This window comes from Clupea harengus, chromosome 6 (genome assembly GCF_900700415.2).
Source record: "Clupea harengus chromosome 6, Ch_v2.0.2, whole genome shotgun sequence".
NCBI classification, from domain to species: Eukaryota; Metazoa; Chordata; class Actinopteri; order Clupeiformes; family Clupeidae; genus Clupea; species Clupea harengus.
Window position 1 is genome coordinate 6,488,601 of NC_045157.1, and position 16,917 is coordinate 6,505,517.

General features: G+C 38.7%; 3 protein-coding genes across 7 annotated transcripts; all 3 read left to right on the forward strand.

The window, feature by feature from the left end:
* Positions 1-527: 527 nt before the first annotated feature.
* On the forward strand, positions 528-2,749 carry LOC116220851. Of its 2 annotated transcripts, none has more exons than XM_042708002.1 (5): positions 528-848; positions 993-1,322; positions 1,703-1,822; positions 1,906-1,964; positions 2,263-2,749. In XM_042708002.1, the coding sequence occupies exons 1-5, from the start codon at positions 539-541 to the stop codon at positions 2,380-2,382; spliced, it is 939 nt and encodes a 312-aa protein (XP_042563936.1). In that variant the 5' UTR covers positions 528-538; the 3' UTR covers positions 2,383-2,749. The 2 variants fall into 2 exon arrangements, with proteins under 2 accessions (XP_042563936.1, XP_042563937.1); XM_042708003.1 differs by having other exon boundaries at positions 1,906-1,959; positions 2,263-2,331.
* Positions 2,750-4,423: 1,674 nt separating this feature from the next.
* LOC105894059 lies at positions 4,424-5,680 on the forward strand. Its single transcript, XM_031569800.1, has 3 exons — positions 4,424-4,803; positions 4,928-5,263; positions 5,670-5,680. The coding sequence occupies exons 1-3, from the start codon at positions 4,431-4,433 to the stop codon at positions 5,678-5,680; spliced, it is 720 nt and encodes a 239-aa protein (XP_031425660.1). The 5' UTR covers positions 4,424-4,430.
* Positions 5,681-14,959: 9,279 nt separating this feature from the next.
* On the forward strand, positions 14,960-16,644 carry LOC116220749. 4 transcript variants are annotated; one of them, XM_031568861.1, is made up of 6 exons: positions 14,960-15,052; positions 15,273-15,623; positions 15,718-15,813; positions 15,969-16,085; positions 16,337-16,401; positions 16,480-16,644. In XM_031568861.1, exons 1-6 carry the CDS (start codon positions 15,016-15,018, stop codon positions 16,540-16,542), a joined length of 729 nt encoding a protein of 242 aa, XP_031424721.1. In that variant the 5' UTR covers positions 14,960-15,015; the 3' UTR covers positions 16,543-16,644. The 4 variants fall into 4 exon arrangements, with proteins under 4 accessions (XP_031424721.1, XP_031424724.1, XP_031424723.1 ...); XM_031568864.1 differs by having other exon boundaries at positions 15,406-15,623; XM_031568863.1 differs by having other exon boundaries at positions 15,424-15,623.
* The last annotated feature ends 273 nt before the right edge of the window (positions 16,645-16,917 follow it).

Below are 16,917 nucleotides of genomic sequence, written 5' to 3' on the forward strand. Positions count from 1 at the left end.
ATAATCTATGATCACAGCGGTATTTTTGGCTTGCTGACATTTGACATGACTTTACACATCAAAGCTTTTTCATAACAATTTACTGAACTTCATTGAACACAAATATTTTCCAAGAGTGGTTACTAAAAAACTGAAATCTGGAAGATGGGCATCATGAAACAAAATCTATTTATGAACTCATTCTCTTAACCAGGCTTCACATGACAGTGTCACAGGAAGTGACAGTATGGTCTTTTTTTTAAGTGGAAACCTGCCGTCATTCTCTGCCTAGACACCCTCCACACACTGTCTGCTTTGCAGTGAAACATTCATGATGATTTGTAAAGTGTCTCAAACCATAGTGTTTATTTTCAGCATTTGGATGGCAGTTTGGCATACAGGCTGTAAGTAGAATCAGTTTTTTTACGATGGAATTTATTATTAGTATTTCTATTCTTTGTTGTAAAGAAAAATAAATTGCAATTCAATATTTTAAAGTGACAATGTATTATTACTTCCAGCTCCTGTAAACGAGGGCATCTCTCAGCCTACTCCAGTGATGATGGCTATGACCGGCAGCACTGTAACTTTGGAATGCTTTCTATCAGAAAAAACCCGAACTGATCCTATAGTTTGGTACAAGCAAAGTGTTGCCCAGATGCCGCTTCTTGTAGGATCATCTCAGCATTTTCTGCCTTCTGTACTGTACAATGAATTCAATAATAGCCGTTTCTTCATACACAATGGTTCTGTATCATTCCGCCTGTCTATCTCAAACATTCAGTCATCTGATGAGGCTTTTTATTTCTGTGGAGTCAGGATTGTGTATGAAATACATTTTGGAAATGGAACATATTTGCTTGTGAAAGGTACCCTCAGTACACACATTACCTGCATCTCTATATACTTTTGCTATCTCTACCATTGGAATATTGTCATGATATTAAAATTGCATTGAAAGCGCCCAACATGTATATGCTGATCGATGTTTGTGTGTATGAAATGATTTCCAGAAAAAGGTCAGTTGAGGTCCAACGCTGCAGCAGTGATCCAAGCCCCGGGATCAGACCCAGTTCACCCAGGTGATTCAAAGACACTGGAGTGTGAAGTTCTCACTGAGACCAGAACAGAAGACCTCAGAGTGTTCTGGTTCAGACCAGCTTCAGGAGATTCCCATCCAGGAGTCATTTACACCAACAACAGCAGGGGTGGTCAGTGTGAGGGTCGCTGTGTCTACAGTCTCTCTAAGAAGGACATCAACATCTCTGATGCTGGAACTTACTACTGTGGCATAGCCACAAGCAGACAAATACTGTTTGGGAATGGAACAGCACTCAGCATTGGTAGGTTATTGCCATTACTTTGTCAAACTAAATTTGTTGGTGAGGTTTGGAGATACGTAGCTGTAAACGTGTATCCAATTAATAGTGATGGTTTGAATTTTACAGCACAATCTTTTTAAAATTAAGAGTTATTCTGGCCTCAACAAGACTCGTGTGCTTTTGGTGTTGCTAATTCTTAGAGTTAAAGTTAAAGTTAAATAAATCTTTGTAGATATTTGTGAGCCAGAATAAAAAGTAGTACAGTATCTTGTAACATATCAGCATAGCATATCTGAACAAATGATCATAGTTTTAATACTGCTTATACCACTATTTATACTCTTATAATACAATATTTTACTTATATTGCATTTGACATAGTCACTCTGCTTCATTTGCAGCAGAGCCTGTGGATACTCTGCTGGTTGGTTTGGCCGTGGCTTTGGGTTGCTGTGTTGCGTTGATGTTTTTTCTGTTTTTCTTGAACTGCAAGAGGAGAATTACATGTGACAACTGCAAGAGTAAGTATCATTGATTCATGTTGTAACTTTTAAATGTTGTTAAGCTGCCTTTGTTGAGTCTATGTGTGTTGTTTGGTTGATAGTAGGCGACTTGCAGCATGTTAGAGATGGCAGCTGTGAAACCAGACAAAGAAGAGGTCAGGTAAGAGAGATATACTGTATGTTCTTTGTCCTGATCATATGTAGTTATATTTTTGTCTTGGTTTAGTTTTCAGTAGCAGACAATACTCCATGAAGAGTTCTTATATGATTACTAAAAGTTATTTTACATGCAGAGATTTACATTTGCAATTTACAATTACAATTACAATGAGAAGACGCATACAATGACTGATTTTTCACTTATATTATTCTAATGAGTTCAATGACAGATTTGATCGATTTCTTAATTTTTTGTGATTTCTTTTTGCAATATACATCATCCCTCTTTGCTCCCATAGGCTGAGGCTGCAGAGGGTTTAACTTATGCAGCATTGAGCTTCTCTAAGAAGGAGACCAGAGGGAGGAGAACTAAGAGGAAGCTGCTACCAGACGCTGTCTATTCTGCCGTCCAACTCTGACCACTCAGTCCTGGTTACTGTATCATACTGTATCTGACAGAAGCAACTGTAGTCAGTTTGTTTTATTTTCATTTCCCCCTATTGTAACATTCATTGATTTCATTTTATTTTCATGTATTACATTCCTCTGTTCTTAAAATGTTGGATACTTCCAATTATTCAATTTGAATGCTGGAAAGCTATACATGCTATTATCAAAGCTACTTTTGCATTCTTTCAAATAATGTCTCTGAATTCAGTTCTATTTTCTTTACCAATCCAAACTTAACACCTATTTAAGTAATACACATCATACTGTATAAGGTGATCCATTAATACAGTATCTATATAAATAACATATCTAATGAAATAAATGAATAAACAAATATTGATGTGTTTGTTTTAATCTTCTTGAAAATAATTATTACCTATTTTGAACATATGTTATGTGACTGTTGAGGAGACCACTTGAGGGTTACTTTGATGAAGTCAGACTGTTAAGTCTTAAAACATTGTGCATGGGAAAATGATCTGCAGTTTCGCAGTTCTGCTGACTAATGGACTGCAAATGAGAAGAGTTAAGCAGGACCGATACCCAGGCCCCTGTCTGTGGTCCACTAATCAGCCTATGGGTTTGGGTGAGGAAGTTTCACACAGTGTCATTTACAAGAAGCCTTGAGTATTTGAGTAACTACTTAATGTGTTATCCATTCAGTTCTCAGGTTGATGCAACATGAGCAGCTACATGAAAAGACATCTTTGCGACTGATTATGCCTGCAACCAAATCACAGCTGTTCTGTTATTCCTGATAATGAACCCTTTAGCTTATAAATATATGATGCAGTGACAATAACACAAACACCACTACTCTTGGGAGTATATAAAACAAACCATGAACATATAATGTCCCAAAAACACAAACGGACAGCTGTATTATGAGAAAGGAATCACACCCAAGCAGCCAACTATTGGGAGCGATGACACATTAGACGTTAGACAGCCAGTGTGTATTCTATGGACTCAGTGATAGCTTGGCATTGCCCTGTGAACCAGCAGTGTGTCACAAAAGCATCTCATGCTGCTTCCCTCTCACAACATGCTTGTGCTCCAGACAATTTGAAGTTTGACTGTCAATGTGATGTTTATTTCTCCTGAATGCAACCCCTCCAGTAGACGTTTGCATTTTAAGAAAAATGTTTTAGCTTAAAGATGTTTGCTGTTGTAAATTGGATATATGTTTCGCTCTGAAGCAGTGGACTGTGCTGCCATCCGTGTCCTGAATTTCTACCAACCCCTGCCCCTTTCTCCAAAATGCAAGCCCTCCAAAATATTTTAGCTGAATGTTTTTGTAAATTGAATCGATTATTACATGTGTCCCTCTGAGGCAGTAGATTGTGCTGCCATCCTTGTCCTGCATATGTTCTACCAACCCCTGCCCCTGGTGAGTTCAGTCAGATATGCTGAGCTGGGAAAGATGGAAGTCCTGTAGAGCAGTGAGAGTAAGAACAGGATTGCTGATGCTGATTGAACATGAACATTTAAAAAAAAGAGATGTAGGTAAATGGTCCCTACTGTTGAATGTGTCAGTGTACTGTATCAATGTCTGTGGAACTACATTCTGAGAATACACTTCCTCAAACTGAAAAAAAGAAGAGGAGGAAGTACTCTGAGTGAAAAGATGTTTGAACAAAAAAGCATGACATAAAAGGGCCACAGCCACCAGAGATAAGTACTAGAGGGGAGACACGATGAAAGGGTTGCTTGGGTCCTTTTTTATTCTTGTGTGTATTACCCAAGGTAAGTTTGATTAACATCTTTATATAAAGCTGGCTATTTTGGTTATATACATATAACGAATTATCAAGCAATGTGTTTTTAATGTGTGTGTTATGTCAAATTTTATTTTATTACCCAAGGTTAGTTTGATTAACATCTTAACATAAAGCTGGCGGATTCTTTTACATTTATACAGCAGATGTGTTGTAAAGTAGGCTACATTTCATATTTCAGATGCAAGATATATAACACATAACGAATTGTGAAGCAGTGTGTTTTTAATGTGTGTGTTATGTCAAATTTTATCTTATTTTCAGATGTAGTTACTGGGTCTGTGGTCTCTCAGCCTGACCAAGTGATCTTTTCTAGGCTCGGTGAGACTGTGACGGTGAAATGTATGGCACTCAAAGACAGTCCTGAGTATTTATTTTGGTATCAGCAGAGATTAGGACAGATGCCAAGGTGTATATGCATGGCACGGAAAAATACAGATCCCAGCTATGTTGGTGAGTTTAAAGACTCACACATCTCATGTCAGACAACAAAAGGAGGATTTTATCTGAAAATCAGGAACAGCACTTGGTCAGATGAAGCCTCATATTACTGTGCCACCAGAAACAGGGCCTTTCTGGATTTTGCAGAAAGAACTTTTGTAAGAATAAAAGGTAATTTTGCAGTTATAGTTACATTTGTTGATAACATTAAATTTTGCTTTCAATCAGGAACCATTCAACAGAGGAACCATAAGTTCCAAATACTTTAATGACTTGAATTGTTTTACTGGAACAGACGAGACACAGCAAAACTCCAACGTGGTGACAGTGATCCAATCCCCGACAAAAGACCCAGTTCATTTTGTGGACTCAGAACCTCTTCTGTGTCCAGGAGTAAGTGAGACCAGAACAGAAGAGCTCAGTTTGTACTGGTTTGGACCTGCTTCAAGAGATTCCCATCCAGGACTTATTTATGCCTACAGAAACAGCAGCAATACTTGTGAGACTAGCTCCATGATGAAGTGTATGCATGAGCTAGCTACAAGCAATGACAGCAATGCTTCAACCTTCTACTGTGCTGTGAAGACATGTGGACAGATATTATTGGGGAATGGCACAACAGGTCAAACTGGTGAGATATTTCAACTGTTTAAATTGGCTAAATTGTTTAAAACTATATATGCGTGTGTATATATGTGTACATGTGTATATTGTGTGTGTGTTTATGTATACGTTCATACATTTGTGTGTGTGTGTTTATGTATCTGTGAATAATAAATAGTAAAATTTTGGTCTATTTTTCATGGCACTATTTTGTATTCTGATCATTTTCCTTATAAGTTTTGATTTATTTTACAGAAGGTTCTGTGGCTCACATGATTCCTGTGTTGGGGGGGACATTATGCCTCTGTGTCATCTTGGACATTTATCTCATTTATTCACATTACAAAAAAAGAACATGTCTGAACTGCCAAGGTATTTTTACTGATAGTTTGAACAGAATTTGATAAAGAATTTCTAGATGCTGTGATTGGTAGATGTGAAATGAGTCAAAGTCTTAACATCCGACAATATGTAATTTTGCTTTAACAGGACGACCTTTTAAACCTGTCCGGCCAAACACACACATGGGCAGAGAGGCCTCTGATCAGGTCAAATGACATTATAGCTTTTCTGTTCAAGTGCTATCTGACTACCACTGTTGAGAGGACTGTACCTAGGTCTTTATCAGATCTGAATTTTGAAAATATGTATGTTCTTTTCCCACAGAAATGTGATGAAAGTTTGAGTTATGCAGCACTGCATTTCTCTCAGAGAGCAACACCAGAGGGCCGGCAGAGAAGAGAACCCCCTCAGCAGAGTGTGTATTCTGATGTCCGAGGCCCGCGATGATAAACACACACTTGTAGAGTATTCACCATTTAATTTGTTAACATAGCAAAAATTCTCCTTAAACAGCTGAAATAGTTAAAATCTAGAAATATTGATTACTTTTTAACGCATTGTGATTTATTTCTTATCTTGTGAAATCTTTCAGATGTTACGTTTTAAAAAGTGCTAAATAATTATTTGTAAAAGTGTCTCTAAATAACTGTGAATATTGAATACTAGATAATAGTGTATATATAGACATCTGTACAACTGTTGCTATTCAATATGTATACTTAACTGATTTCACAAATGTCTTTAATTTCTATTAAATTGTTTTTGATTTTGAGATGATATGTCTGTATAACTGTCGATATACAGTAACATTGAGCATGTAAATAAAGCATTCTTTTAAAATGGTGTCAGAGTTACAGTCATGGGAAAAAGTTTAAGACCATGAGATTGCGTCATCCTTATATCCGCCAATTATAGCACTGTTGTATGGAGTTAGATTTGTTTCATAATTTACAAACAAACGAAACGCGATTCAAACAAACGAAACGCGAGTCACAAACAAACAAAACGCGATTCAAACGAACGAAACGCGATTCACAAATGTATTTCATGATTCACAAATGTATTTTGTGATTCACAAATAAATGACCCCATGACATTTGTTTGCAACCTGACGAACACGAGTTACAAATCCCTGCATTCGTCTGTGTGGATTTTTGGAACTTTCCTAACGCGTTTAGATTCACAAATGCATTTTTTCTAAAAGATATTCTCTGCAGCCTATCAGATCTCTTCCAATTTTAGCCAATCACATTATAGTGTCTATGTGGACTACAAACCACCCGTCATGGTTATGGACATTGTCCGAGATCATGAGCAATGGCATCTGGTAGCTGCTTACCAAATGTTAGTGAAATATAGCTTGTTAATCTTATTAAACCGATTATCATACGTGGTTGAATATTCTTGAGAATGGCAGGATCCATGTTTAGTCATTTTAAGTGTTCCATAGGCTAACGTTTAGCAAGCTAGCTAGTCAATGTCTAACATAACATTGGCCTTGCTAACATGGATAGAGCTACGCTTGCTGAATTAGTTTGCTTTCTAGCCAGGTAACATCTTACATGGGACTTTAGTGAACAGATCAGTAAAACGATTTTTTTTTTCAAAACAGGGGCTGTCAAGTCAAGTGGAGGCAGCAGCACATGTTCTTGTGCAAGCCCTAGCTAGGAATATTTCCCCAATGCCAGAGAGCCGAGCAGCAGAAAGCATAGTTAGGGCTGTAACTATGGCCCCTACCATACCTAATGCCGCCAATACCGACAATACTAGGGTGAGACACAGGGGCGTAACTATAGGGGATGCAGCAGGTGCGGCTGCACCTGGGCCCGTGGGATGTCGCGGCCCGTAGACGGGCCCAAAGATAAACACGTGTGGCTCGACGAGCGCCATCCCACCAAGTACAGTGACGGTCGTCGCTCGACGGATCCACCTTCAGTCTCAATACAGCGTCAATTTTTTGGATATGCTTATGTTCAAATATGCGCTGGTTTTAAATAGATGGCAATGTCAAATGCTTTATATACACTTGAAAAGGCAAACTTATCTCAGTCATGGTTGTTATTATTTTTTGGGGAAAATTAGCAATTTATAACAAAATCATATGCTTATCCTACATACACTATAGAAACTATCAAAAAACTGCATGATGATTGCTCGGTAATATGTATGTTGTTGTCCAATGTCAAGTCTCTATTTGATCATGTGACAATACAATACGTTATAGTTAAACCAATTCTGATAACTTAGTTCATTGAGCACTGCACAGCACAACTTTACTCGTAACAATGCCTTTTAAGCACAAGAGTGGAAGTAGAAAAGGGCACGAGAAAAAAGAACAGGAGGAGAAGGCGGCAAAGCTGCCTAAATTAGATTATTTTGGCTTTTTAACTAGCCCATCAACTAGTCGCCAGCCCACGGAGTCAGCAGTGCAGCAGTTCAGCTGGGATCAGCATCGCTGCTTCTGCCCTCAGTGGTGTGTCAGCAACCATGCAACAGTTAACAATTTTTACGGTAAGAAATGTTCCCGCTGAGAGTCAAACAAGACTTAGTTCATTGTGTAGGCACCCATCGCGATAACAAACACCTTGTTATCGCCTTACACCTTAGGAAGTAGGGAACGCTACGATTCTTTTTTTTTTTTTTGCGTTCTCAAGGGGGGCCCGTCATAATATCTTGCACCTGGGCCCGTCGTTACTAGGTTACGCCACTGGTGAGACAGGCTATGGGAAGGTAATAAATACACAGTGCACAGACACACATAAGGTGCTTCAGAATTCTACGGAATATTAGCCTAAATTCGAATGAATTGACCATCCCAGCATTCAGATGTCTGCTATAATTTACACTGGGCATGAAATGACCTATTTCTAGCTACCAATGCTTAACTACCAAGCTACTGCCACACAATTTTATTATTTTGACATGCCACACAATTTAACCATGTAAGATGTGGCGAGAGAGCAAACATATGCAGCAAGCGTAGCTCTATCCATGTTAGCAAGGCCTAGCTTGCTAAACGTTAGCCTAGGAAACACTTAAAATGACTAAACATGGATCCTGCCATTCTCAAGAATATTAAACCATGTATGATAATCGGTTAAATAAGATTAACAAGCTATATTTCACTAACATTTGGTGAGCAGCTACCAGATGCCATTGCTCATGATCTCGGACAATGTCCATAACCATGACGGGTGGTTTGTAGTCCACATAGACACTATAATGTGATTGGCTAAAATTGGAAGAGATCTGATAGGCTGCAGAGAATATCTTTTAGAAAAAATGCATTTGTGAATCTAAACGCGTTAGGAAAGTTCCAAAAATCCACACAGACGAATGCAGGGATTTGTAACTCGTGTTCGTCAGGTTGCAAACAAATGTCATGGGGTCATTTATTTGTGAATCACAAAATACATTTGTGAATCATGAAATACATTTGTGAATCGCGTTTCGTTTGTTTGTGAATCACAAATCTCATTTGTGAATCGCGTTTCGTTCGTTTGAATCGCGTTCCGTTTGTTTGTGAATTACGAAACAAATCTAACTCCATACTGTTGTGTCCACTGTTCTCCATGTCCTACACTGAGCCAGAGTTATCACTGATAAAAGAAACAGATACACACATTGTTATTTTTAATAGAGCTTGGTATAGAATAATAATAATAATAAAAAATAATTTAGAATATCGTTTTTTTCTTTGTGCTCATATGTGTATGAAGTTAACTGTATGAATTGTATTATAACATATAGATATTAAAATCAATAATGATAATAAAAGATGAAATCAAAATTGTAGTTTACTTCACTAAATTTAAATTCTGTCACTCTTCCTTTTACATTCCCCTAAATACTAAGTATTTACCTGGTAAATATATGATACATTATAGTATATTATTGGGTAATTACCACAGGTAGTAAGTTGGTGAGTACAGAGAAAGTACAGTGGATTATTGAGTCTTTGAGTTTGTTTTAATGTGTGACCTTTGAAGGCCTTAAACTATACTTAGATTACAGGTCTGTGACTTCCTTTGTACAAAATGTACCACACCTTGTGGTAGTTGAAGTTTTGTTTGTATGTGTGTGTGTGTGTATGTGTGTGTCTGTATGTGCATGTGTGTGTGTGCGTGCGTGTGTGTTTGTGTGTGTGTGTGTGTGTGTTAAACCACAGATGGCATGTACGCTGTGTTCTTCTTGATGTTTTCCACTCTGAGATGTTCCTGTTGCTGACCTGACAAAGCCCTTCTCAACCACCTGAGAGAGCAGACAAGTGCTCTCTCACTTTTAGCCCTCTCTTAATATTTATCATAGTCATTTCAGCTTGCTTTGTTGTAAATAAATAATTTTTAAATACATGCTATAGAATGAGAAATGTTATACTTATCATTGAATTGTGTTACTGGAAGTACATTTTCTGCCTCCTACCCATTTTTGCAATTTCATATACATTTTTGACAGACTTCATACAGAGTCTCTAGTGTGTGTTTGGGTGCGTGTTTTTTTTAAGGCACTGTCAAATTAGTGCATATTTTTTTTAGCCAATGTTGTATTTTCTGTTGTATTTACAACACCATTTGTTTGTGTTTTTACTGAATGCACTCAACCGCAATGATCATGTACAACTGTAATGTTAAAGCAACACAAGACTGATCTATGCAAACCAACCTGTACATAAAGCACCTCAGGCCTGGGGTAGGTTAGTAGGGGATCAATGGATGGTGATATTTACACAGTAATGGAATTTTCTCCACTCCAGTCAGAGACCTAAAAAGATTCAGGGCTTTTCAGAAAACATTCAGAGCTTGCTCTCTCTCTCTCTCTCTCTCTCTCTCTCTCTCTTACTCTCTCTCTCTATCTCGCTCTCTCTCTGAGGCCAGGCCCTGTCCCCCTGCCCTGCATCCTGCCCTCTTGTTTGTTTCTCAGAGCGCTGGTTGCTGTATATCACTCACACGCCATGGCTTGACTGCAGAGAATACATATTTAGCCCCAGTGGAGATGTTATTTCCCAGAATCAGCCTCGCCTCACTACAACCCACTGTCCTCAGATCTGGTGCACAGCAAAAGACTAAAAGAGCACGGCTGAGGAGACCAGGGCAATACAACTGTGACAACAAACAACAAAAGAAAAGACTGCAGAAACACTGACCTCTTAAGTCTGCACCTGAAAACCACACAGAGTCTAGAAGTTTCCAGCCACCAACTTTCTCAGTATCAACAATGTTATTTATATCATGGTGTCACAGCAGGCTGGTTGCAAACACCAGTGGAAACTTCACACATCTCTGAACCCCTCTCTTTACAGACACACCATGACCCTGTAATCACCCATCACTAAGGCTCCAGCCTCACCGAACACATTTAAAGATGGTCCTGGCCTGTTATAAATATAGTATATATCACATTGTGTATTGTGTGTTAATCTGATTTAGTTTTGTGGTTGAGACAGGTCAACACTCATTAACACTATACTATAGTGTTTACAAAGCTTTAGGAAAGCATAACTATACATCAGTTTGTTTACTAAAGCAAATGTTTTATCACAGCTTTTTTATTCATAGGAAGTTTGTGATTTTCTTCACTCAGTACCATTTTCACATTTAAATAATGAGCTTGTGGTTTTAATAAGTTGTTTAACAGCATTAAAAATGTAAATTACCTCAGACTCCATTTGTAAAATAAAAAGTAAATGTCTATTGTTACTGCAGACTATCCAAGTAAAACGTTTTTTGATAATTATCATTGGTACTTAATCTCTATGTATTCAGAAAAGCATGCATGTTTTCCTGAGAGGAAAAGTAAAAACATTTCAACAATGTTGTAATATTGTGTAGCAAGTCGACAAGCAAATAGCCATGTTCTGGTATGGTTTTAAATCTTTCTGTGAGGGAACGACAGAGAGAGAGAGAGAGAGAGAGAGAAGGAAAAAGAGAGATATTTGATTTGAGGGCATTAAAAGTGAAGACACTGCCTATGTGTCTCAGTGTGCATGTGTGTGTGGTTGTGTGTGTATGTCTGTCTGTAAGAAAAGGTGAGAGGAAGAGGGAGTGAGAGAGTATGACTCTAACGCCATCTTGTGAATCATTTTAGGTTGTGGATGTGGGAGCATTACACATAGCATCAGACCTTTGTGATTACATACTTGACCAAAGAGAATTCAAAGTATAACTGAGAATGTCACAGAAAGAGATGGTTGCATCTTTAAATATGCCTGTCTTGTCTTGAGCCTGATCTCTCTGTTCTGTTCTGTTTGTGTTGGCCTCTCACTGCAGGAGTTCAGCAGCAGGATCTGGTGAGGGTCATTACTGGCTGTAAACTCGCCTCTGGTGACTTTGCTGTAGTGTTCTGTTTCTCTCTCTTTCAGGCATGTGTAAAGGGCGGTGTTGTGCCAGATAGTAGAACTCAATCGCACAACTCAGAGACAGGAGTATGGTACAATCAATAACTTTTTCTGGTACTTTAGTACACGGTTAGACAGTCAAAAGGCAGGCAAACAAATCCGACAAGGAGAAGACGGCGATGTAGGTGAGGTCGGGGTTCGGTACACAGGCAGGCAGTTTGAAGATCATGCGGATAAATCCAGTAGGGAGAAGGCTAAAGCAGTGATCGTTACACAGGCAGAGATCGGCAACACTAGAAAATCAATACACAAAGAGAAATCGCTGGGATGCTTGAAACATGGAGGAAACTAAGACGAACTGGCAACGAGATACAGGAACACACGGACTAAATATACTAGGTGATGAGGGATGCAAACAATCAAGGCGGGGCAGACAATCAACAAAGGCAGGGCACACACAAGGGCAGGGCGTGAGGTGTCTGAAACGAGAGGACAGATGAGTAAACAAACACAACACAGAACTGAAGAATAAATTATAAAATAAGGAAAACATAACTAGGAAACAGGACGAGACTTAACAGTATGTGACGACCGCTACCAGAGATGGGAGTCAGAGGAGTCTCGGCTGATGCCTGGCCGCTGTATAATCCTGGAGCAGGACCTGCAGATATCCAAGCTGGACGAGTTCTCCTGGGACCGGAAGTTCTGTGCTGAAGAAGGCCGCCTGGTTCAGGGCAGGACGAAGGAACGCTTTGCCTACTGCCAGCAGGGAGTCTCTCCTGCATTCACCAGCGACAAACGCCACATCCTGTGTGGAGCTGGTTGACATCAGCAGTTATTGACGTAGGTACACCTGATTTCCACTTATCCAATTAAGAGGCAGGATGAAGCAATTTATTTACAGAGCTCTTTAGGTACACAAAGGCCTTTAACATAATGCAGCTCATTTAAAACACGAGGCATGAAAGACTCCTGTCAAGCAGAGGGAAGTTCTAACAAGACTGTTTAACATCAGACTGCAGCGATGATTGGAGATTTGAATCTGTCTCTGTTATCAATGCTTTTTTTTCTTGCTCTATCATTATTACTGTAGTTTTTGATTGACAGTAGATGTTCGTTACATCAGCCCCCACCCCAACCCCCTCTCCACACACACCCCATCCCCCAACTCTCTCCCTTTCCATATCACTGTTTGACTTTTCCATTTAAGACTCAATGTTTACTGCTGTGCCTTTGACTGCTGTCTCAGAACATTTTGTCATTGCCAGAAGAGGGCAGCATGACCCTGTATTTAAGCACAAGGCCTTTAACAATAAGTGGCAAGCTGTACATTACAAGTCCCTGCTCTAAAGACTATGCATGGGGCCAACAGTATATCATAGCACATTTCACATTATGGACAGAAGAGGATATGTCTGATTAACATTGTATTTGTCACATTGTAATGAAATTGACTCATATGATAGATTCAGAATTCTATTTGTGTGCACTGTAGCTGACCAGGATTATTATATATAAAGTCAAATACAACAAATGGGACTGATTTTATTTATTGTTTTTAATTAATGAATATTGTCTTAAGGCCTTGTTGCTACTACCAGGACTAGTAGAATGTTTGTGCTAATACACCAATAACACCAGTGTTTAGTACTGCAGGTTCATACATACCTAATACTACCTCACATGTTTAGTAGTTTTACAGGATAGCTGTCTACATCTGTCAAGAACCTTACTCATCATTAGTTTTCACCTAATCCTCTACAGACCAGTGGCCTGGAACTGACCATTCACATGTGTAGTACCCCTAGTATGCACTATTCCAAGCATCCACAGCAGCATGTGTGGATTGAAAGTTTGTTTATCAGTAACATCGAGATTAAAGTAGGATTGATACAAATAGAAAATGCTCATAGCAATAATACAGTAGTCATACTTACACATCGAGTAGAAATGATTCTACAGTGATCCTGAACTTGACCTCCTGACCGTGCAGCACACGGATCTACTGTCATTTTTACAGTCAAGTTCCAGAGCCCTGCTTCTGCCACGCCCCCTCCTGATTCAACTCACCGGCCTCACCTTCCCAATCTCCTGATTGCCTGATTACCTGCACCTGTCACTCCCTCCACCACTATATGAACTCCTCACTCTCTTGTCTGGCCTCTTTGTGAAAAGTTCTAATTTTCAAGAAGCATCAAGTTCCTGATGCTACGCCTCCCGTAGTTTTAACCGTAGGCATTAGACATTGAGAAAGTTGAAATCTCTCACCAGATGTCTGATGCCTACGGTTCAAACTATATGTATGTGTATATAGGTGTATGTTGTGTGTTTGTGTCTGTGTTAATGTATGCATTCATATATGTGTTTGTGTGTGTGTGTGTATTTGTGAACAATAAATAGTACAATTTGAGTCTAATTTTGATGGCGCTATTTTTCTAACTCACTCCGAATGCTACTCACACGTTTCATACACATGGCATACAGATAATTGTCTCTATAGGTTATTTATTTATTTTACAGAAGGTTCTGTGGCTCACATGATTCCTGTGTTGGGGGGGTCGTCTTGGACATTTATCTAATTTTAGGTAGATTTTTTATGTGGGTGTACGTGACAGTACACCGTTGTGGGTGTCATTTGCCCAGAAGGGGCAATTATTGAATAATGTGGTGGTTTTTTTTGTCAATTGTGCGGCCACATAATGCTGATTGGCCGTAGGGAACAAATGTGTCAATCTTTGTGTGCAACTTGCCATAGAGCCTTGTGTACACCAAATCCATGATTTCCATAGAAAGGTTTTTCAATCATAATTATCAGCAGCAATTATCAGGCGACTCTCTGTTAATATACCCCTGTAAGAACAGTGTTGCCCACAGCAGAGGCGACTCTGCTGTGGCTGGGATTAAGTCAGAGGCTGGACTTAGTCCCCAGTTACATCACATGTTTGTTCCTCGAGTCATTGGATGGAAACAGGAACAGGAAGTGATATTTTTTTGACGCACAACTACTTGGGTTTTTCACTCAGCGATTCATTTGTGTGTGTCTTATCTGTAGTTGGGTATTAGTGGACTTAGTGTTCTTGTAAAAGACTCATACTCTTTGAATAATGCTTTGGATAGTTATAATCCTTTTTATGAAAATGTGTAAGTTCATTTTTTTTATTACATATGAATGCAATATTTGAAAATAATGATATGTATTTGTATTATTATGATATTACTATTTTCAATTATACCGAAAAGATTTTTAAAGGTTTTGTATGATTGCTAAAGTAATTGGTGTTTCTGGGTATAATGTCTGATGCAATGCTTGACTACTACATCATGAAATTGACTCATATGCTTTACCCTCATACTTTTCTAGACAAAGCACATGTCATTCAATTAAATCGAATAACAGAAGCTGCCCCTGGAGATACAGTGACTTTAGATTGCTTTTTCCCTGTGAATTTCAAAACCGAACCACTGTCCTGGTACAAACAAACACTGGGACAAAGGCCTTTTAATGTGATTAGGTCATTGAGAGGCACTCTATCCTGGAATCCTTTGTTTTCCGAAGACTCTCAAAATGGACGGATGAACATACAGCGGGCTGATGGAGAATTTAATCTGACCATCGCAAACATCTCACCTTCTGATGAAGCAACATATTACTGCACGTTGACATTGGATGTAGAGGATGCATATGGAAATGGAACATTTTTGGCTCTCAAAGGTAATACACATGTGTTTCAACAGAACACCCAACAATTCAGGAGTTATGAGACATTTCACCCACTTTCATATTTACTATTTTCTTTAAAATGTAGGTTTTAACCACAGCTTTAATGAGGATAGAGCGTTCGTCTGTGCAGTGGCCAACTGTGAACAAATGAACACTGAAAAGAAGACAGTTTTGAACACAGGTATTTGTTTTCATCAAATATGATTATTGCAGATGTGGAACATTGTTGCAGCATACATATAGCAGCATTAACAGATGACTTGACGCACGTATTTTTATGATGAGCCACAGAGAAGTGTCTTTACATACAGCGTGTTGTTTTCTGCTGATTTTCAGAAAAAGCTGTGGATCCTGTTGTTTATGGGTTGGCTGCTGTGTTGGGACTGTGTTTTGTGCTCATATGTTACTTGGTCAGTTTAATATACCAAGACAGGAACCACAAACATGACAAAGGTATATCATCTGTAATAATAGCTATTGGAATGCATTACATGAGCATGTCTCAGTGAGCGTTGTCATGACTCCAAGAACAAAATAACAAACTTTGCAATGTTGATCAAATTACCTGAAAATGCACTTGTAGTTACATTAACTGTTTTTTGAAGTGACATACATCTCCAGTTTTCTCATATTACACTTCATGATAAATAATTCTAAACAAAACCTTTAGTTAATCACCTAATTCTTCTTTTTCCTACATGTAGATGATGCCAACCATAGAGGCTACAACAATAGAGATGGCCTTGATCTTATTACTGAACAGATGCCAGTAAGTTTCATATTCATTGTTTTCATGTCAAAGAAACAGTTTGATATATAATTACAATGCCATGCCTGTTTCCTTTAGATCTTGATGATTCCAGATGGAAATGTCTTCACATCTGTTATCTACAAAGTCAAGAACCTCTAATTGTCTGCAAAGCAATGAAATGCTGCCCTTTCAGCTTTCATATCTGCTACACCAAGTTGGCCACCAAGACACGCATGCATGAACACACACACACACACACACACACACACACACACACACACACACACACACACACACACACACACACACACACACACACACATGCCCACACACACACATGCATACACACACAAGTGCACACACACCTGCTGAATGAAAACATACAATACAAATATTTTGTGCCCGTTGAAATGTACTCTTCAGTTAAATAAAGAGGTGAATCTATTTTCCAATAACTTTGCTGCTGCAATGTTTGATTTTATTTGTGTATAACTCAAAAACTGGCAAAAGGGACAGGCGAGACACCGTAATGCT